At 35.0% G+C, this 22,768-nt stretch overlaps 1 protein-coding gene across 1 annotated transcript in view; it reads left to right on the plus strand.

Moving 5' to 3' along the window:
* LOC139778288 (uncharacterized) overlaps positions 1-22,768 on the plus strand; it is a 198,208-nt gene that overhangs the window by 151,277 nt on the left and 24,163 nt on the right. The window contains exon 4 of the mRNA XM_071716170.1: positions 21,791-21,955. Within this exon, the coding sequence (XP_071572271.1) occupies positions 21,791-21,955 (165 nt within the window). The remainder of the gene's footprint in view (positions 1-21,790; positions 21,956-22,768) is intronic.

Here is a 22,768-nt window from a genome sequence, read left to right on the forward strand (position 1 = left end):
AATTTTTACTTATAATCTCGTTCTTTTCATCTTTAATCATTCTACGTTTAATTGAAATAAAATGACAAAATATTGAAGTTTTTTTGTTTATACATTCGTACATACATATTTTATTTATTCGTAAGTTATTTAAAAAATCTCGACATTTTGTATGCAGCGGCGCAATAACATTCTTCAAAAAAACAGGCATACATTTAAAATCTATTTTAATTACAATCCATTTTCAAGTGAGCTCTAACAGGAATTGTAATCCGAAACTTTATATTAAGCAGATATTCAACGTTAAAACGTACAATTACGATATATGATAACTGCCCGTCAAACTTTCATCAAAGAAAGATCGATTTCAGAGTTCTATGCACTGTAAAATTCATATTTTCAAAAGAATCGCGGTATAATCTGCGTGAAACGCGATGTAACTGAGCTCTCTCTCTCTCTGTCTCCCTTTCTCTCTCGTGCGTTCTCTCGAAATTCTCGTAAACGTATAGCGGAGTAGAGTTGATTCCCCCAAGCCACATTCCAAAAACGCCCAGAGACCCACGGGAAAAAAAATATTGAATACCAACTATTCGCAGACGGTGTCCGGTGGCACGTAGTTCTCTCTGCCGGCGATAGTTTGTGCCTTGTTAACTTTGCAGACAGGACAATGGCCGGGTGTTGTAGCACGGCTCCCGAAATACCCGTGTTTCCAGGGTACTTGCCCCCGGTACCCCCGTTTAACCGGGACAAGTTTATTCGATGGATGTCCGGCCGCAACGCGATTCGGTATGTGCCAGATGCTGAAAGGATTTCGCACGTTTAATGCACACCGACATTCGGCCGGATTCCGCGAATTATTCATGAAATCTGATCGGCACAAAAGGGCATGTCGTTTTACGCGACGCGCGCTTTGCAGTGATCTCGATTAGATTGACATAATGTTTCAGCGCTCAATAAATTTGTCAAAGTTGACGAAGTATTTTATTATACTCTATACAATATAGAGTATAAAAAAAGTGTGCAAGTGGAAACTTGCACATTGCTTCCTCATAGTTTTTAAATGTGCAAGTAGAAACTTGTACATTGCTTCCTCATAGTTTTTAAGTGTGCAAGTGGAAACTTGTACATTGCTTTCTCATAGTTTTTAAGTGTGCAAGTAGAAACTTGTTTAAGTGAGCAAATAGAAACTTGCACATTGCTTCCTTATAGTTTTTAAGTGTGCAAGTAGAAACCTGCACATTGCTTCCTCTATGAGGAAGCCAAATTAATAAATATCTACTAATAATTATGCATAAAATAACAGGCTTCCTCATAGAGGAAGCAATGTGCAGGTTTCTACTTGCACACTTAAAAACTATAAGGAAGCAATGTGCAAGTTTCTACTTGCTCACTTAAACAAGTTTCTACTTGCACACTTAAAAACTATGAGGAAGCAATGTGCAAGTTTCTACTTGCACTTTTTTTTTATGGATAGAGTATCATTAAAGATAGATTGGTGTTGAATTTGGCAATGATCAGTGAAGGAGTTACCCATTTTTGCCTAAAAAGTGTACAAGTCATACATGTAATCTTATATATAAGGTATCATTAAAGGGAGGTTGTTTTGAATTTGGCGAAGATTAGTGAAAGGGTTACCGATTTCTGCCTAAAAAATGTATAAGGTAGACCGAGGCAAATCGGATTACTAATTAGAACGATAAAATAGCTCGTTTAAAATAAAACACTAACGAAAATTGTCTTAAAACTTATATTAATCCGATTCGCCTCAATCTACCCTAAGTTATTGGATGGATAAATTTTGAAATATTGGACTATTTCTAATTTTATTATATTCTTCAGTCTTTTATACCCTTATTTCATATATAATTCTTTAAGATTTGGTTGATCAGTTCTTGAGTTAAAGGCATTTAAAATTTTGAAAAATTCAATATAAAGAAAGAACCTTTTTACCGATTATCGCCAAATTCAATACCAACCTTTTTTTAATGATACTCTATATAAAATTACATGTATAACTAATACATATAACTTTTTAAGCAAAAATCGGTAACTCCTTCACCGATCCTCGCCAAATTCAATACCTTTGTTAAATGATACTTTATCCATCAAATAACTTACACATTTTTTAAGCAAAAATCGTTACACATTTTTTGAACAGAAATCGGTAACCCTTTGCCCTCGCAAAATTTAAAACAACCTTCTTTTAATAATACTCTATATAAAATTACATGTACATCTCATACACTTTTTAAGCAGAAATCGGTAATCCCTTTACCGATTATCGCCAAATTCAATACCAACCTTTCTTAAATGATACTCTATCGATTAAAAACAAATTCAACCCGATATCTCAATATTTGCAGAAATTAGAGCAACCACGGACATTTCTAAAAAAAATTCAAAATTTTTTTTAAAAAGAACCCCTTTACCGATCATCGCCAAATTCAATACCAACCTTCCTTGAATAATACTCTATCGATTAAAAAAAAAACAGCCTGATATCTCAATATTTGCGGAAGTTAGAGCAACCACAACATTAAATCCGCACATACACACACACACACACACACACACACATACACACATACGGACATTTTTTTTAATGCAATTTTTTGACGTTTTAGAACACTCTGAACATATTAGCATCAAAAACTCAAAAAACAATCTTTTCTTTGGTTTCTTCTACCCCTATTTCATATATAATTCTTTTAAATTTGGTTGATTAGATCCAACTTTATACGCAATCAAAGGTTCATATACGAAATTTACGAAAACAAAGCTTCCTCTATGAGGAAGCAAAAAACAAAAGAATTCGCATGAATACTTCTGCATAAACCTTGTAGTAGTTCTTTTCCAGATTTTTAACTAATATATCGCATAAAATATTTTCCTTTCCACACAAATTGAAGGGAGAGTATCTTTTCTGATATCTTCACCCCATAATTAAACGCGCTTTCGTTTGAATTATAAAGTTCCGTTGCATTTTTCGCAAATTCAAGCAATATCGTTTCGCGCAATCAAAAATTAGCAAGGTCGTCTCTCCGAATCGCATTAATTTATCGAATTGATGCTGACGCACGTGAATAAATTTCATACACGATTATTGCCGCTGCGCTCTGCCGTGAATCTCGTTGAATTTTGCCGCGAAATTATTCGCGGCATTCCATCGCCGTCATTCACCTGATCCACCACCGCCGACCGGCACCGAATTAGAACGATTCAGTTCGGCGGAAGATTTAGGATAGCTCGGCCGACAGTAATTACACGGCAAAATCGAACGGCGAGCGGAGCGTTTCATACGGCAACAAGGCTATTTTCGATGTGTGGAGCGTTAGAAAATGATCATCTAATGGCGCCGCGCCGTGACGGTACCGGCGCGGCGTGGCGTCGATCTGACACGGTATATCGTGATGGCAAATCAATAACGAATATGCGTGCCGCCTAATATTCGCGATCCAAATACACGCAATTTGCCTTGTCCACCTGAGTCAGCTAATTACGCGCTCGGTGAGCCCGTAACTTCCCGGTATCGTATTCTCGGTATGCTTCCAAGTTGGCCGAACGAAGGCAAATTGCTGTATCGTATTTCGGTGAGCAAACTAACGTAATTCATTCAACGAATCTTACTTACATATATCAAAAATAGATTAAATTCGCTTGTACTTCTGCCAATTATTTGCCGTTGTTGTGAGAAAGAGAGAGAGAAAGAGAAAATATGTACTATTTTGATATTATTCTATGAATTGTAGTACTAAAGAAGTTGTTACACATATTTTTTAAGTAAAATATGTCTCCATAAAGCGTACAAATTATTTTCATATTTTTAATTATAAACGTCGCGCGCATTTTAATTATAGTCATTATCAAAATAGATTATAGCACGAGCTCGCTTCAATGCCGCCCGATGAGAGACCATCGCCTTTAAAATCTAACGTCTGAAATTGGATCCGACGTTCCTTCGAGTTCCATCGCGCAATTTCTACGAATAGTGATCTTCGCGCGTTCCTAGACGTATTTCCGGATCGTCGCTTCCGTTCTCCTTGGCAAAGCTCCGCTCGAGAAATCGTAATCGAGAAATTTAGAGGTCAGACGAGGCCAACCATCTGAATACGGGAATCATGCGATTCGCTGGAGAACGGTTTTCTCGTTAGCACAGTGTTAGAATCTCTTAATTATGTAAGTTACTTTATTTCTCTATTATATTAAACAATTTTCTACTAGATAGGTTGATTTAATATGTAGCAAAGTATATTTCTTGAAACTATTATATCGAAATATTATACAATTCCATTAAGACGTAATATATTTACGACTGTCATGTATAGTCGCTGTTTGTAGCTACTTCGTCATTGATTTTAAATAAAGAACCAACAATTCCAATTTGTTCGAGTATACGATTTAAACCCTATGCGAACACGAGGCTTTCACGAAAAAGACGAGATCTCTAAAACCATCCTTCACGCTCGCATATCTCTTTGTGTCCTCAGGCGGGTAAGAAACTCTTACCGTTCTTCTTTACCCCTCACGCTCGGGCGTTGATTCGTTTGAAGGAAGATGCGTTATTCAAATGAAATATGTCTCTCCGAGCGTAGCATAAACTTTCTTCGGTGAGAATTATTCAAAAAGTCACGTTTTTTTTCTCAAGAAGACAAGACGTGCAAACAAATGTGACGTAGTCAATGTTATTCTCTTTGCCCTGAAAATCATGAAATTGTCAGAACTTTTTTCTAAATCATGTATATGATAAAACACTATTATTTTATTCTTTATTGTTTATTTTAAAAACTTTGATATATTTTTTAAAATCTCATTTTTAAGCTTAATTTAATATCAGAATTAAATGATTAGAAATCAACATATAAAAAAGAAGACACAAAACCACAGGGTGTTTGTGTCGTAATCTTTAATTAATATACTTTAACAAACGTTTCGATCTGTCATCTTTAGTATGATAAATTAAAAAAACATATAAAGGTCGGTGAACAAAAGCCCTATCTGTTATATCTTGCCACAGATTAGAAACCAATCATGATTTCGATTAGGATAATGTTCAAATTTTGGAGAGACCAAGAACTGCCTTACATCAAAAGAATTGTGTCGGAAATGGTGCACATCAAATGTCAATTCGCTGCATGAAATACGCAGAATATTACCCTTACAGAAAACTAATATCTATATACTGTAAGTGATTACTTGGCTAGTGATTAATTACTTATTTTGAGTATTAAAAGCACTGTTTTTAATGCTTTTAATACTCAAAATAAGTAATTAATTACTAGCCAAATAATCACTTACGGTAGATATTAAATTTCTGTATAAAGGGTACCGGCCTATTATCGGATAAATATGTACCTCCAGGTTTTTAACTTACTCCCTACTAATTAACATCCTACTCTTCCTTTTTCCCTCCTTTTCCGTTACCACTCCATGTGGCGATCACATGATAACGCAGAAAGATGTGCGCTGGTCTAGTGATTCGAGCCGGAGGATCCGAGTTCAAAACCGACCAAAATTGTCGGTTTTTATTCGATCGCAGGGATGGCAACCGAGAGTATCTTGCCTAGCTCTCTATATTTAGAGAAGGAACCGATCCCTCAAGTTGGGGGTTAGGCAACAATGAAAAATTACCAAAAAAATTCAATAATTTTATAAGACTGTCAAGAAACGTTTGCATTAAAAAAAATATCCGTATAAGATTTCTCAGTTCTATACAAAAAAAAAAACACAAAATTCTACACTATTAAATATCACGGTGGCATCAGATAAAACATCTGATACTCAAAGATCGAACTCATCGTACGTGATAACATTAAACAATTCGGGAAATATCAACAAATTAATTTGTTGATTTTGAGTATTTAGATGTTTTATCTGATATTATCGTGATATAAAGTAGTGTAGAATTTTGTGTTTCTTTTTGTCCTCTTTTTATCACTGAATGATGGATTGGAATATGTGAAGTTTAGATTGAGTTTTTTTTGTATCAATATTAGTATTATTTCCTAGTCCAATAGAGTACCTATGTACGAACGCATTCTCTCGCCAGTTGTCTACCGCTGCTTGAACTTATAACATTATCATAAGTGACAATTGAACATGTGACAACATGAACATAGAATACTATAAGTCTTCTCAACACAATACTTATGTTAGTATTTAGGATAAAAATTTTTGTAACTCTTTTTATTTCAGTAACATATTATTATTTGTGAATTTTTTATTTATTTTAGTTTAAATTCTCGACTTTTATACATTGAAAAAGTAAGATGTGTGTTCGATTTGAATTTTATATTAAGAACTAATTCGGTTTTCATTTTTATCTTTTTATTTGCCAGCCTTTATGTGTTTTTTTTTAATTTATAGCACTGAAGGTAGTTTGATGACAGACCGAAATGTTTGTTAAAGTATTTAACTAAAAGCTAAAATAATTGAATTAAAGATTACGACATAATAAACAGCCTGTTGTGGCTCTGTTCTCCCTTTTTTTATACGTTAGTTTATCAAGATTTTATTAAAATTTGATCTAGAAACTGGACTTATGGCTTAAAAACTGAGCGATTTTTAAAAGAAACTGTTTAAATGTGAATTATTATACATATTTTTATAAAAAATTATATACTCAACAAGTAGAGAGTACCTTGCATCATAGTTTAACGTGATGAAATAATAGTTTATTCCATAGTTCGGTAATAATTTCGCGGAATTAATTTGAATTGTAGTCAACGATTCGGTAATTAATGTCCTTCTCCGAAGCATGCCAATTGTCGCAATTAATTCTCTAGTTTGCATTTCATTTGCAAACATCTACGCTGTTATCCGAAAGCCCGTGAAATGCATTACTCGAAAACAGGAATAATTAAGCTTCGCTCCGCTTTGAGGGATACGTCTAACACATGAAACTACGCATTTGTATACTTATAACTTATATACGATACATCCCAAAGCTGATAAGATTTCATTGCACATTCTGAAATGCAAGAAACTCCGAACTGAAAATAAAGTCAGACATGTTGTCAGACAGTTATGAATTATTTTATTCTAGTGAAATAAGATCGAGAGGTTAGATATCGGTTTGTATTGTAATTCTTTAGATATTTTAGAAAAATGTTTAAAAAAATGATATTTATAAAGTTCTGCAGTTAGAGAAACATTTATTTTCGAAAGTAAGAAAGAGATATACAGGGTGGGAGAAAAGTATGGAAACCCTGAAAAATCTCGAAAACTATAAGTTTTACAGAAAAATGTTTCAGACAAAAGTTGTTTGGTTTCGAGGGGGCCATAAGATGGTACCATTGGTTTGACCTTGGATGGTCGTTTAAAGCTCACGTAAACGACACCTTTAATTTCTTAAATGGAAACCCCTATTTTTCAATGCATATTCTTGTAGCTAATCTCGAGAGCTTTTCAAAACACTATAATAAAGTATTTTTTCATTAAGAACTTTTGGAATTATGAGGCTTGAAAGTTCTAGTATTTTGACATAAAATACAAAATATCTTGTAAAACATTAAGTTTTCGGTAATGTTACCTTAATACTTTTATGCACAGAATAATGAGACGAATCAATTGGTATGAAAAAAAGACATAGTTGCTTTTAAGAAAAAGTATGCAGATGCGTGTTGCAAATTACATATTTTTTCTTAAAGAAACTGTGCCTTTTTTTTCATACCAATTGATTCGTCTCATTATTCTGTGCATAAAAGTATTAAGGTAACATTACCGAAAACTTAATGTTTTACAAGATATTTTGTATTTTATGTCAAAATACTAGAACTTTCAAGCCTCATAATTCCAAAAGTTTTTAATGAAAAAATACTTTATTATAGTGTTTTGAAAAGCTCTCGAGATTAGCTACAAGAATATGCATTGAAAAATAGGGGTTTCTATTTAAGAAATTAAAGGTGTCGTTTACGTGAGCTTTAAACGACCATCCAAGGTCAAACCAATGATACCATCTTATGGCCCCCTCGAAACCAAACAACTTTTGTCTGAAACATTTTTCTGTAAAACTTATAGTTTTCGAGATTTTTCAGGGTTTCCATACTTTTCTCCCACCCCGTATATATCTTCCAGAAAGGAAGCAGAAGCAGTGTCTATTTTGTTACAACAGTAAGGTAGAGTTTATAGAAAGGAGCGAACAAAATCAATAAAATTGCAGAGATAAAAGAATAATATATAATCCCCGAGTTACCTCCAATATAGTTTTGTTTTAAATAAAAATATGTATAATAATAAACATTTAAACAGTTTCTTTAAAAAATCGCTTAGTTTTCCAGCCACTCCAGTTTCTAGGTAAAATTTTAATAAAATGTTGATATAAATTAACGTATAAAAAAGGGGGGACAGAGTCACAACGGGCTGTTCATGTCGTAATCTTTAATTAGAATATTTTAACTTTTAATTAAACGCTTTAACAAACATTTCGGTCCGACATTAGCCGATCTTCAATGTGATAAATTAAAAAAACACATAAAGACCGGTAAACAAAAAGATAAAAATGACAATATAAAATTCGAATCGAATGCACATCCTATTTCTTCGATGTATAAAAGTCGAAAATTAAACTAAAAAATGAATAAAAGGTTTACAAGTAATAACATGTTACTAAAATAAAAAAAATGTTACAAAAATTTTTATTCCCGGTATATTTATGTTGAATTCTAAAACTAACAATAAGATTAATTTCATTGATGCTATCAGTCCCAAAAAGTTAATTATAATTGTTATATCTGTCGTTGTAGGGGAGACCGGGGCTCGTTGGCACAAAAGGCAAGTTGGCAATGTGTTCCGTTTATGTATTTATAGCGAAAAAAACAATGGAAAAGTTATCACAAAATATCTCTTTTATGACATAGGTACTTTACCCAAAGTTTTATTTAAATCAAACAAGTATTACAATAGAAAAAGAGAAAACTCTGATTCAAGAAGTGGCAAGTAAATTTTCGAGCGTTTCAAAATATCATATTAATGTTCTTCAGCTTGAGAAGTAAATCAAAGTGACGTATCATTAGTTAAAAGAAACGTTTCTGTTACGACATGTTATTTTGAGGAACAACAGTAATTTATTGTAATAAAATGACTGAAATCAAACGTATATAGGGATGGGGTATGTTGGCTCATATTAAGGCACGCTTAGCTTGACTTGTTGTTGGCCGCGCGTGTGAGACCTGTGTGAGTATGTCATTTGCTACCTACAACGCTGATAGAAGCTAGATATATATTTATATTAATATTTTTATGTTGAAGAAAGCTACGTCTAAAATAGTTTACAATTGTTTTTCTGCAACAGCATTTTGCTATTCAATCATTGCAATAACTTTAAAAGATACAATCTTTATCAAGAAGTACATATCTGTTACCGTTTTGTGTTTCTATTACGTTTTCATTAATTTAACATGGACTTTTGTCGCATAGCCAACTTACCCTATTATCGGGGCAAGTTGGCTACAATGCAGCATGTTCGCATTTCACTTATGACAAAGAAACTATACAGTATACAGGAGCGTTCCTGGCATGAAAATGTAGAGAAAGGTTCTCTCTATCATATAGTACCTACTGTTTAATCATGATAATTAGTTGATTAAAAACTCAAATGCCGAAATTGTGAAAATAGTGCCAACGAGCCCCGGTCTCCCCTAATGGCTTTCTCTCCCTTCGTGCAGGCTCAAAAACATTTGGCAGAAATTTCGGCGAAATCCATTCGTGTCGACTCCCCTTTATTACGGAGCAGAGACAACATGACTATTTTGAGTGCTTTTGCATCGACAGTAAGCCTTAGAAAACGAAAATGGAAGTAAACGAGGATGAGTAAGAGCTAGAAAAAGAAGGAGACAGAGGGTTATAAGAGGTAAGACAGAAAGAAAAGATAGAGGTTGGTGATAAAAACCCGCGAACATTTTTCGCCGTTGCCTGGTAAAGAAAATAGGGGAGCGAGAGAAAACAAGGGAGAGGAACCACAGGTTGTATCTTTTATGCGCGTCATCCTTTCTCGCGGAAACGATGACGAAAGATTAGACACGAGCGAGACAGAATGACACGTCTCCCGAAGGGAAGCATTGTGAAAAATGATATAGCGTTATAGTGCATTAAGAAAAAAGTCACAGGACGAAATTTCGATTGGAAAATTACATCGGGATAAATAAAATAAAGACGCGTGTTTTTTAACAAAAGGCTATATTTTCCAAACATTTTGACGGGGCTCTGATAAATGACAAATTATATTAATTATATTATTAAACACGTGCAATAATACAGCACACAAAAAATTCTATTCGAATATTTTAACATTGAAATATACTTTTACATTCTGTATATTTTGTATATCCACAAATGTGTGAGTTACATGCGAGAGAATTACGATTCCTTTTCCATTAAATAACATATCCTGCAGCTGAAATATTAAAATTATTCTAATTACTCGACTCTAACATAAATCAAAAGACGTACAAATGAAAATAATCTTTGTAAAATATATTTTAGAATTATAATTAGATTACAAAAATTATTGAACACCGATGGGAAGCCAAATTTCTCACAGCGGAACGGAATTATTATGCGTGTTTTTCCAACGTGAGCGGCGACGATTTAAATTGATGTGTCGGAACATTAAGATAGTTAAATTCTACATAATCCGTGCGTCATTTGAATTTGAAAAGCTACGATCGTAGTGGCGGAAACTTGAGTTCAAGAGACGCGGACGGTGCTTTTAGCTTACAGTTTCGGCGACTATTGGCATATATACAAGTGCATGGCACACAGATCCAAAAGTGACATTCGACACGGGTGTACGTATGTGCGTGCTTGCACGACAACGCGATATTATATTCGATGTCGGCGGAAGAGAACTTTGATGAAGTTTGGCCTGCAGTTGTACCTGGGGGAAGTTTCCAAAAAGCCATTGTATATTCAATGTGTGTGTGTGGGTGGGTTATGCGCGCGCGGAGCGGTTAGTAATTTTGCCCGATGACAATCTGAATTTCACCGTATTATAATTGAAACACGCACAATACTCGGGCTGCAATCTTCCTGTAACCGTGTATTGTGGATTTATCGCTCGAATCTGATTTCAATTAGAAGTTGGGTATTACGACAACAGCATTGAACGCAAATTATTATCTAACAGCGCGTACTGCTTTATGAGCAATTTACGCACGAGGAGTTGCTTCATTACGTTTTCAAACGCTCGCGCGCGGTTTAGTCGCAAATTCTCTTTTTGTCAAAAATATTGATTACATTTTTAACATTATGTAATTTTCAACACCTTAAAAAATAATTATAAATTATTCTGCGTTGTTTGAAATATATTTAATTATTCATTAATTCATGTACATATGCGTCTGAATTGCAGACTTGCTTAAAGAAATTAGAAACAAATCATAAATCGACGCAACTAAATGTCTCAAGGTATGTAAGATGATAAGTTAAATCACAGCGACAGACAAAAGCTTAAAATTTAAGTACCCGCTTTCCGCTGGAGTGACTAAGCTTAATGCTGTCTCATAGATGACAAGGGCTTTTCAGTCGTTTTCGTGCTTGTCGCAGTAGGCTTCAAGTCAAATGATATCTCCAGCAAGTATTGTCTGTATAACGTTAAGATCGCAAAAATTCCATTTTTTGAAATTCTACATTAGAATTGATTCTACATTAAAATTAATTTATTAGAACAAATGCAGTTGTGAAATTATTTTTTTTTCTGGCCAGAAATTTTAATTTTATATCTGCATTTGTAAAATAAATAATATTATACGATATGTATATTTAAAAACAATATTGAAAAACACGCATAATAATTCCATTCCGCTGTGAGGGTTTCGCGTCGGTGTTCAATAATATTTTTGTAATAATTATAATTCTAACATATATTTTTAATTATATATTTTCTAAAATATATAATTCTAAATATAGAAGATTATTTTCATTTGTACGCCTTTTAATTTATGTTAGAGATTAATTAGAATAATATTATAATAAACGGACACGGTTGTGATACAAACGAGGAAATAACATCACTGATCAACTATTAATACTCACAATAACTACGTAAACTTTCAAAAAGATTGCGCGAAAAGTTCCCTTTTTATTCAGCTGACCTCGGTATTTTATTAGGCATCATCCACTTTCTCCAAATGGCGACATTAAGAGGTATTTTAAAAGCTTTTCTCCGTTATGAATAAGGCATAAGGCGCGAAATAAATAAAATTGACTTACCGCTTGATACTATTCTTAAGTAAAATAAACATTTCTCGAATGACTGCAGCAAAATAGACTTGAAACGAATTTTTGGACAAATTGCACAATGCACAAATTCTTCTAACAAACTTTTCTATTCTTCTTTAAAATAAATGATATTTAACACGGTTCTTCGTGCGAAGAAATTATTTCCATTTAAACGGCGACTAATTGTCCTGCCACTAATATATTCAAGACTCAATTGATTTTTAATTTCAAAAGCAGTATAAAATAAATTACTTTTAGAGAGTCTTGTAATTTGATGATCTAGCTTGTTTTCATCGTCTGTCCGTTTGAGTACCGTTTTAACACTCCCATGTTCTTAAAATTATTTTATAATATTCGTGATAATGCAACCATTTATACCAGACACTTTTGCAAAGTCAATTTTTCTGCTATTTTTTTCTAACATTCTAATCACTCGTTGCTTCTCTGTTTCAGTTAAATGTCGTGTTCCTGTCATATTTAACGTAGTTTATAACTCGAACTACATTTGTTTGTTTATATCATGTATTGGACATATCGCAGAAATGTCTAGTTATTCCAGTTTTAATTTTTGTCGTAAATATTTTATTTGTAAAGATGTTTTCATTAGTTTGACATTGTTTCTAGTCTTTAGTCTTACAATTAGTAAAAATGTATTTTAAAAAAAAGCGCTTATAATTATACGTACAAAATTATATTGTTTTATGTTTCTTTTAATTTTAACGCACATATCTCAGAAAAAAATAAACAACATTTCTTAAAAGGTATCTAGTTTCTCAACCTTTGTCAATAGGTGTATATTTCTGTAAGATGTAGGTAGCATGTCAATCATTAATTAATGCTGACTTAGGTTTAGTCGCAAATAGTTAATTGACTCGTCGCGTCCATGTAGTTAATTGAACCAAGTCAATAAACATCATTGAACACATGTCGGCTAAACAGTTCGCTAATGAGAGTAAACAGATACGAGTTAAGTGTCCTACAAGACGATGACGCGGTCATTTCTCACGTAGAAAACAGTATGAAAATGTTTTACTATGTTCTAAAACAACTATAGGTCGGATGAGGTAATCTCAATTCAAATCGAGCGCTAATAAGGAGCACTACCTCGTCTTTAATATATACACTGAAAAAAATGGTCTTGCAAGTACAGTAAAAATTTTCTGGGTGCAAAAAATTAAGTGAGGTAGATAAATGATTAGCCAATCTGTGATATCGCATATGTCTTACACTTAACCCTTAGCCCGCATACGTTTTTTTGGCACCTTTACGCCGCCAACCTGGGTCGTTTTCGTCCTGACGTTTTTTTTTTAGTGTTAAAGTGTTACAAAAAATCTGAAAAAATTCATGGAGGTAATTCAAACCTTTAATTTGAAGTATCAATCATAAAATTATAAACAATTTAATTTTTTCACATAATTTCAGTGGCGTTCTCTCTACCCGTTTTCAAAAGTTACAACTACATTTGATTTTCGCCCGGACGAAAACGACCCAGGTATACGGGCTAAGGGTTAATCAATCTAAATGACAGAGACAGAATTTATATCTGAACTGTTAGTGAAATGTGGAAAGACAGTTTTTCTGTGGCACCTATCCATGTTAAGCACAATCAGACCTGTTAAAAAGTTTGACTATGGTACACAGAAAAGATTAGCGGCAAGCGAGACAAATGAATATATGATCCTCACACCAAAACAGTTTGTATAACGCACCCAATCCGTCTAGCTCTTTTTAAGAATCTCTCGCGCTCAACTGTCTTACGTGCATGATGTAAGACTGTGCCGGTTCAGTCATGTTCACCCATATAGGAGTTGCCAGATGTTACAATAACGCTTGGCCAATGCTACGGCAGTCAATTGTCGGCCAAGGTTCTATCAGCCACCCGTGTAGAAATTTGTTAGGGGGATGGCCTTACATAACATAAGGCGCCGATCATTAGTTATTAGGGATGCCATAAGAAAGGTTTCCTTATTTTTGTCTAGTAAGGCCCTTTGTAAAAATTTGATAAGGATGTTTTAACTTTATAAATATATTTACGAACATAAAATTTCGTAATAAGCCGGCACTGGTTTCTGACATTCACCCGACATTAAGAAATATTATATCATATATCCAATTCAAAATTTTATTACTCTTTTTAAACTGAATTTGTTTCTTAAGATAATTTTTGAAAAATTATATATTTTTGCGCTGGTTATGACATATGTAGATTGTATATAACACTTACATCAAATTAAGAAGTAGTCTACCATGGGAGCTTTCCAGCAAGCGACACAAATCGACACAAGTATCGTTTTATCTTTGTTACTCATTGCCAAAAAAGAAAGATAGAACGATGCTTGTGTCGACTTGTGTCGCTTGCTGGAAAGCTCCCCATGTAAGGCAGTTGGCTCACGATCGGCAGCCAGGAATCTCACCTCTATTAAGCTGGACCCCCCACCAGCGCAAATCAAGTTCGCACTAGGTCAAAAATTTAGTGCTATTTAGGTGCTAATTAAGTGCCCTAGTCCGAATTTTGGTGCTCGAACGGTTTAGCAGGAAATCACGTAAAAAATGGGGGGGTCCAGCTTGCCATTAAGCTGGACCCCCCCATATCAGAAAATAAAAAACAAGTACACTATAATTTAGTGCTAATTAAGTGCTAATTAAGTGCCCTAAAATAACGATAAAATATTGACAGATTATAACATTTATTTAAATATACAACTAAATATTGAACACAGTACCGTCGCGGTCGACACAAACACTTAAAAAACTTGCTGCATGAATATATTCGTTACTAAAATGATCGAAAACATATATTATCAAAATATTCCCAAATCTGAGTTTATTGCTAACAGTAAAACAATTACGATAATTAACTTAGACCAGCCATTGGCGCTGAGTACTAAGTTCCATCACCTGATCGTCTACGAATTAGTTGCTCGCATGATTATAGTATTAAAATAATTTTCATACATTGTACTTTAAAAGAATATCACGATTCGAAGCGCGCCGCGCTCCATGGATAAATTAATTAATTTCAACGCTATGCAGCTAGCACTAAATTCGAATCGTGATATTTTCTTAAAGTACAATGCCTCAGGATTACTTTGGGACCATAATAACGCAAGCACCTAATTCTTTGACGATTCAGTAACGAACTTTAGAGCGCGGCGCGCGCATTCCATGGGTTAATTAATTAATTTCAACCTTTTGCAGCTAGCACTAAATTCGAATCGTGATATTTTCTTAAAGTACAATCCCTCAGGATTATTTTAGGACCATAATAACGCGAGCACCTAATTCTTTGACGATGCAGTAACGAATTATAGAGCGCGGCGCGCGCGCTTCATGAGTTAATTAATTAATTTCAACGCTTTGCAGCTAGCACTAAATTCGAATCGTGATATTTTCTTAAAGTACAATCCCTCAGGATTATTTTAGGACCATAATAACGCGAGCACCTAATTCTTTGACGATTCTGTAACGCACTTTAGAGCGCGGCGTGCGCGCTTCGCGGATAAACTAATTAATTTCAACGCTATGCATCGTCAAAGAATTAGGTGCTCGCGTGTTTTTGGTCCCAAAATAATCCTGAGACATTGTACTTTAAGAAAATATCACGATTCGAATTTAGTGCTAGCTGCAAAGAGTTGAAATTAATTAATTAACTCATGAATTTCGCGCGCCGCGCTCTAAAGTGCGTTACAGAATCGTCAAAGAATTAGGTGCTCGCGTTATTATGGTCCTAAAATAATCCTGAGGGATTGTACTTTAAGAAAATATCACGATTCGAATTTAGTGCTAGCTGCAAAGCGTTGAAATTAATTAATTAACTCATGAAGCGCGCGCGCCGCGCTCTATAATTCGTTACTGCATCGTCAAAGAATTAGGTGCTCGCGTTATTATGGTCCTAAAATAATCCTGAGGGATTGTACTTTAAGAAAATATCACGATTCGAATTTAGTGCTAGCTGCAAAGGGTTGAAATTAATTAATTAACTCATGAAGCGCGCGCGCCGCGCTCTATAATTCGTTACTGCATCGTCAAAGAATTAGGTGCTTGCGTTATTATGGTCCTAAAATAATCCTGAGGCATTGTACTTTAAGAAAATATCACGATTCGAATTTAGTGCTAGCTGCAAAAGGTTGAAATTAATTAATTAACCCATGGAATGCGCGCGCCGCGCTCTAAAGTTCGTTACTGAATCGTCAAAGAATTAGGTGCTTGCGTTATTATGGTCCCAAAGTAATCCTGAGGCATTGTACTTTAAGAAAATATCACGATTCGAATTTAGTGCTAGCTGCAAAGGGTTGAAATTAATTAATTAACTCATGAATTTCGCGCGCAGCGCTCTATAATTCGTTACTGCATCGTCAAAGAATTAGGTGCTCGCGTTATTATGGTCCTAAAATAATCCTGAGGGATTGTACTTTAAGAAAATATCACGATTCGAATTTAGTGCTAGCTGCAAAGGGTTGAAATTAATTAATTAACTCATGAATTTCGCGCGCAGCGCTCTATAATTCGTTACTGCATCGTCAAAGAATTAGGTGCTCGCGTTATTATGGTCCTAAAATAATCCTGAGGGATTGTACTTTAAGAAAATATCACGATTCGAATTTAGTGCTAGCTGCAAAGGGTTGAAATTAATTAATTAACTCATGAAGCGCGCGCGCCGCGCTCTATAATTCGTTACTGCATCGTCAAAGAATTAGGTGCTTGCGTTATTATGGTCCTAAAATAATCCTGAGGCATTGTACTTTAAGAAAATATCACGATTCGAATTTAGTGCTAGCTGCAAAAGGTTGAAATTAATTAATTAACCCATGGAATGCGCGCGCCGCGCTCTAAAGTTCGTTACTGAATCGTCAAAGAATTAGGTGCTTGCGTTATTATGGTCCCAAAGTAATCCTGAGGCATTGTACTTTAAGAAAATATCACGATTCGAATTTAGTGCTAGCTGCAAAGGGTTGAAATTAATTAATTAACTCATGAATTTCGCGCGCAGCGCTCTATAATTCGTTACTGCATCGTCAAAGAATTAGGTGCTCGCGTTATTATGGTCCTAAAATAATCCTGAGGGATTGTACTTTAAGAAAATATCACGATTCGAATTTAGTGCTAGCTGCAAAGGGTTGAAATTAATTAATTAACTCATGAATTTCGCGCGCAGCGCTCTATAATTCGTTACTGCATCGTCAAAGAATTAGGTGCTCGCGTTATTATGGTCCTAAAATAATCCTGAGGGATTGTACTTTAAGAAAATATCACGATTCGAATTTAGTGCTAGCTGCAAAGGGTTGAAATTAATTAATTAACTCATGAAGCGCGCGCGCCGCGCTCTATAATTCGTTACTGCATCGTCAAAGAATTAGGTGCTTGCGTTATTATGGTCCTAAAATAATCCTGAGGCATTGTACTTTAAGAAAATATCACGATTCGAATTTAGTGCTAGCTGCAAAAGGTTGAAATTAATTAATTAACCCATGGAATGCGCGCGCCGCGCTCTAAAGTTCGTTACTGAATCGTCAAAGAATTAGGTGCTTGCGTTATTATGGTCCCAAAGTAATCCTGAGGCATTGTACTTTAAGAAAATATCACGATTCGAATTTAGTGCTAGCTGCATAGCGTTGAAATTAATTAATTTATCCATGGAGCGCGGCGCGCTTCGAATCGTGATATTCTTTTAAAGTACAATGTATGAAAATTATTTTAATACTATAATCATGCGAGCAACTAATTCGTAGACGATCAGGTGACGGAACTTAGTACTCAGCGCCAATGGCTGGTCTAAGTTAATTATCGTAATTGTTTTACTGTTAGCAATAAACTCAGATTTGGGAATATTTTGATAATATATGTTTTCGATCATTTTAGTAACGAATATATTCATGCAGCAAGTTTTTTAAGTGTTTGTGTCGACCGCGACGGTACTGTGTTCAATATTTAGTTGTATATTTAAATAAATGTTATAATCTGTCAATATTTTATCGTTATTTTAGGGCACTTAATTAGCACTTAATTAGCACTAAATTATAGTGTACTTGTTTTTTATTTTCTGATATGGGGGGGTCCAGCTTAATGGCAAGCTGGACCCCCCCATTTTTTACGTGATTTCCTGCTAAACCGTTCGAGCACCAAAATTCGGACTAGGGCACTTAATTAGCACCTAAATAGCACTAAATTTTTGACCTAGTGCGAACTTGATTTGCGCTGGTGGGGGGTCCAGCTTAATAGAGGTCAGAGGTCCCGAGTTCGAATCCCACCAAGGTAAGTGTGTTTTTCAAATACGAGAAAATATTTATAATCATAGACTGCATCTTAAGAAACAAATTTAGTTAAAAAATAGTAATAAAATTTCAAAATAAATATTTTTTTTTTTATGTCGGGTGAATATCGGAAATCAGTGTCTCACAAAGATCGTTCTAGCTGTAGTGTATCGAAACTCATATTTAATGCAGTTATAAACATTTGGTAATGGGACCTAAATTTTCCAGAAGATATTACTAGAATGTTGCTGCTATAAATTCTATATGTGGCAAACAATATTCTAACAGGTACAAAAAATAGCGATACATTTTTGTTGTGCCACCTAGAATTCTACCTACACTTGCAAAACATTTTTTTGAGTGTAGAGCACGGACAGGTAATCACATCAAACAAACATATACAATGACTAATTGTAAGTTTGGTATTACCTATCCTTGTTTAATGCCACGAACATTATTAAACATTTATATTTTATTATTATTACTTATTAGAATATTGAACATTTATTTTGCATTATTATTAAAATTGGGTGCTGCTGATAAAACCTCCAATACTATAAAAATAATTGTTAAGTTACATAAATTTTCTTTTGTTATGTGTTTTATATTTTAATATATTGTTTAGTTATAATTAAAAGATTATTTATTTCTCTATGTAGATAGAATCGCAACTATGTTGCAATACATAAATTCAGCGAAATTCATGGTAATAATAATAATTTAATCTAATAGATTACTCAGCAATTTGAAAGTTGTTTCCGCTGTTAAATATATTTGTATTATCTGCGTACGCGCATGTAGCCATTAAGAGATTAATTTTGTCTAAAGTTTCGACGGGAAGTATTTATAGGAATTTGCTAGAAATTGTGGAAATTCGGGACGAGAAGGATGGCACGCGCGGGATGCCTCGTGTCTCGTGAAATTCGTCCGCGAAATTGGAGGCTGAACGGATAAAAAGGCCGCGATGCGCGAAGATGTGGACTGACGTAGCGCGGTGGAAGCTCGAATCACGCATTAAACGCTTGAATATTCGACGCAATGTCTCGAAGATATCTTGAGAATTTCCCGTTTCTATTCCGTTATACAGTATCTGACGTAAAGTCGGTGACACGTGTGATATAAACTCGCAAAACTCGAAAGTAATAATCTCGACTTAGCATTGAAACGACAGTTTCAATAGTAGGTCGTTTTAGACTTTATGAAAAATGTTTATTGTGTCTCCAGCCGTAAAAAGAAAATATTGAAATGAAACTTTTCTGAAGATTATATAGATATATATTATATTGATGGAAAATTATATTTTTTTATATTTGTAAAACGCTAAGCGATTTCACACTTTTCTTTAATTTGTAAAATATTTAAGAATTAGAAAATTTAATATGTTTTTGGAAATTTTCAACACACGATTCGAGCAAGAAGTGTTGATACAGATGAAGAAAAAGCTGATAATAAAGTATTAAACTTATGTAAGATAAATCGCATTAAGTCGCATTAAATTCTCATGATTTTAATGCAAAAGTGACTTTATAGCACTCAAGAGGCATCGAAGACGAAGTGGGTGATGGGTCGTCTCCTTACCGGACGACACTCTCGCGAAAACTTTCCCGCTTTCTTCCAGGGACGGCTCTGCATATTTCCTGACATTTAAACTTATTCAGCGTAACTTGCGAGCGACGAGACAAGAAGGAGGCAAGAATGTATATCATAGCTGCCGCAACGATAACTTACTTTTTCCCTGCTTGTCCGTCTGATTTCCCCCCTCGCTTTAGTCTTTATGATTCTCATGAATACCGAATTGTTCCTTTCTTATATCTCGCACTTGAATTTTCTCTTTGTGGCCATGGAAATTGGCTGCGCATCGAGCCGATTGAGCGAAAAAAGAAAGATGCACGTCTCTTCATCTCATCTGCTCGAGAAAAGATTATAACGTTATCTTACAGACTTCGGAATAAGAGGTGAATGATATAGAATATGCGCAGACTAGTATTATAGTTCACGACGTTCACGATGATGAAGATTTACGACGTAATACGCGGATATTACATCTTTTGAAACTATTTTATATTTGCGAAACAAGAAATTAGCAAGAAGTTGTCGTATTTCCAAATATATGAAAATTTAGGAAATCCGAATATCGTAATTAATCTTTTTTCTAAGTAATTTATTGAAATAAAAGTTTCCTTTTTTAGCGCCACAATTGCTAATATGCGTCTATATTTTCTTTGCAATGTATTTATAAAAACTGATAATTGCAGTTCACAAGCAAATTGCAAAATTCGCTCCTACAATATCGTAATTAGCGAACTTGTTGGTCAGCTACCGTGCTCGAGCTGACCTCAGTTTTACCAGTTTTAAGGGGGAAAAAGTAAAGACGCGGGGGTTACGTCGCGGGAGCACGAGAATAACGAAAGTTTCGCTTCAATTGGGTGAACGTCGACGGTTTCAGGCGACGCCGGAAATCGAGAGAACGTGGTCCGATATCCTTCGTGTTCCTGTTCGATTTAACTTCGAGGACGAAGTTGCGCGTTCACGTTGTCACGAAACTTTATCATCACCGCAACAATAATATTTTTATGTTAGCGGTAGCAATTCCGTTAATCTCAGACGAAGCCGGGCGCGATGCTCGAGAGTTCCAGTGATACTAGTTGAATTATATACAGTGACATATGTAGAATCACCTGTTTCATTCATCCTTCCGTAATGTCGCAATTTTAACGCGAAATCAATGTAATATTTTAATTGTTATGAAACCACGAATTTTACAATTATATCTGTTGTAAAATAAACGAAATTCACTACTAAAGTCAACAATGTAACATTTTGAGCAGCATATTTCGAGTCGCAGCGCAAGCGGTTTATATGGTCCGTGTGTCAAAAAACCCAGTTCCACCGATTTTCTGTGTAAATATACTTTTATTCTGCTGACTTTTGATCCTCTGATTCGCTTGCCTATTGATTCACAAAATTCAAATACTATTATGTACTCATGGCGGACAAATATGTTTTTATGAAAGAATTGCTCAATCAAAAATGTCTGATAAGTCACGTTTCAAAGAACAGACCTTTTGTATCTCAAAAATGGTTCGATAAATATTATTTCACGAGCTAATACATATACAATTTATATATAATTACACGTTATACTGAATTTTAATAATTAGATGTAATTAATTGCACATTGTAAATATCATATAGTGAAAATATAATGAAAATTATCTATCGCGTAAAGAACGTGGCAATAACTCGCTCGTTTTCGAATCACATGAAAAATTTAGATCGCGAGCGCGCGAAGAGTTCTTTTTTTCCATTACACTAAGCTACGTCGCTTTTTTATATTGTTTCAGACATGCATTGGCTCGTTTGCACCTGCATCCTCACGGCGACAACGGTGCTTTCCTGCCGGCAGAGCGAGTTTCAGTGCGCCAACGGGCATTGCGTCGCCCTCAACAAAGTCTGCAACGTTGTCGACGACTGCGGAGATGGGAGCGACGAGACGCGTCCGTGCTCACGTAAGTGAAACTTTTACTTTCGATCTTGCCGCTCGCGGAAGGCTTAAAGGGGGCTTTTAACGCGCCGCGCCGGCAAATGCATATCCACTCGACGAACTAACGTAGAAATTGCGATGGCGCGACAAACGGATCGGAGATTGTTGAAGTTAGTTGGGACATTTCGAAATGTTTATTATTCGTCGTACCAAACGTTGGGAATGATATGAATCTATAGAAGTCGTAAAGAAAGTTCAACAAGCTCTCTATAATTTGGTTAAATAAGTTAAAACTTAGGAGAACTTGTCACTTTGACAAGTATTTTCATGCTGACTGCAATTCATATTAACGGTATACGTAAATAAAGTTATATTTGCAGTAACAAATCATCCGTTTCTACACTTTAATTAAATTTTTTTTTCGCCGTGAACTAATCCAGTTTGTGAGAAGGCATGGGGCCGAATCGCGGATCAAAGGTCCGTTTGCAGCTCGCAATCGCGAGTATTTTGGTCTCAGTTCTCATCGCCGGGGTGTTCTAGGACGGTAATTGATCCCTTCATTGTTCTCCGGCAGATATAGCTTCGATACTCGCTTCGAAACGTGCCTTGTTGCGATTGCCGGCAAAGGCTGCGCAGGAATTTCTACTTCGTTAGAAACGCCGACCTCTCCGCTTTCTTCCCCCGCGGGGAACGAACCAGTCGATGCCTCGCAACGTGTAAAGACAGAATGAAATTCCAACGATGTTAGGATGTTACAAGAGTAATATTACAACGTAGTAGCGTTCAAAGATAGATCCCGTCGGAAACGTGATATTTCACGCAACGCCATATATTCGCG

Source organism: Temnothorax nylanderi, unplaced genomic scaffold (assembly GCF_030848795.1).
Source record: "Temnothorax nylanderi isolate EJ_2023f unplaced genomic scaffold, tnyl_v1.0 TNYL_tig0178_pilon, whole genome shotgun sequence".
Classification (NCBI taxonomy): domain Eukaryota; kingdom Metazoa; phylum Arthropoda; class Insecta; order Hymenoptera; family Formicidae; genus Temnothorax; species Temnothorax nylanderi.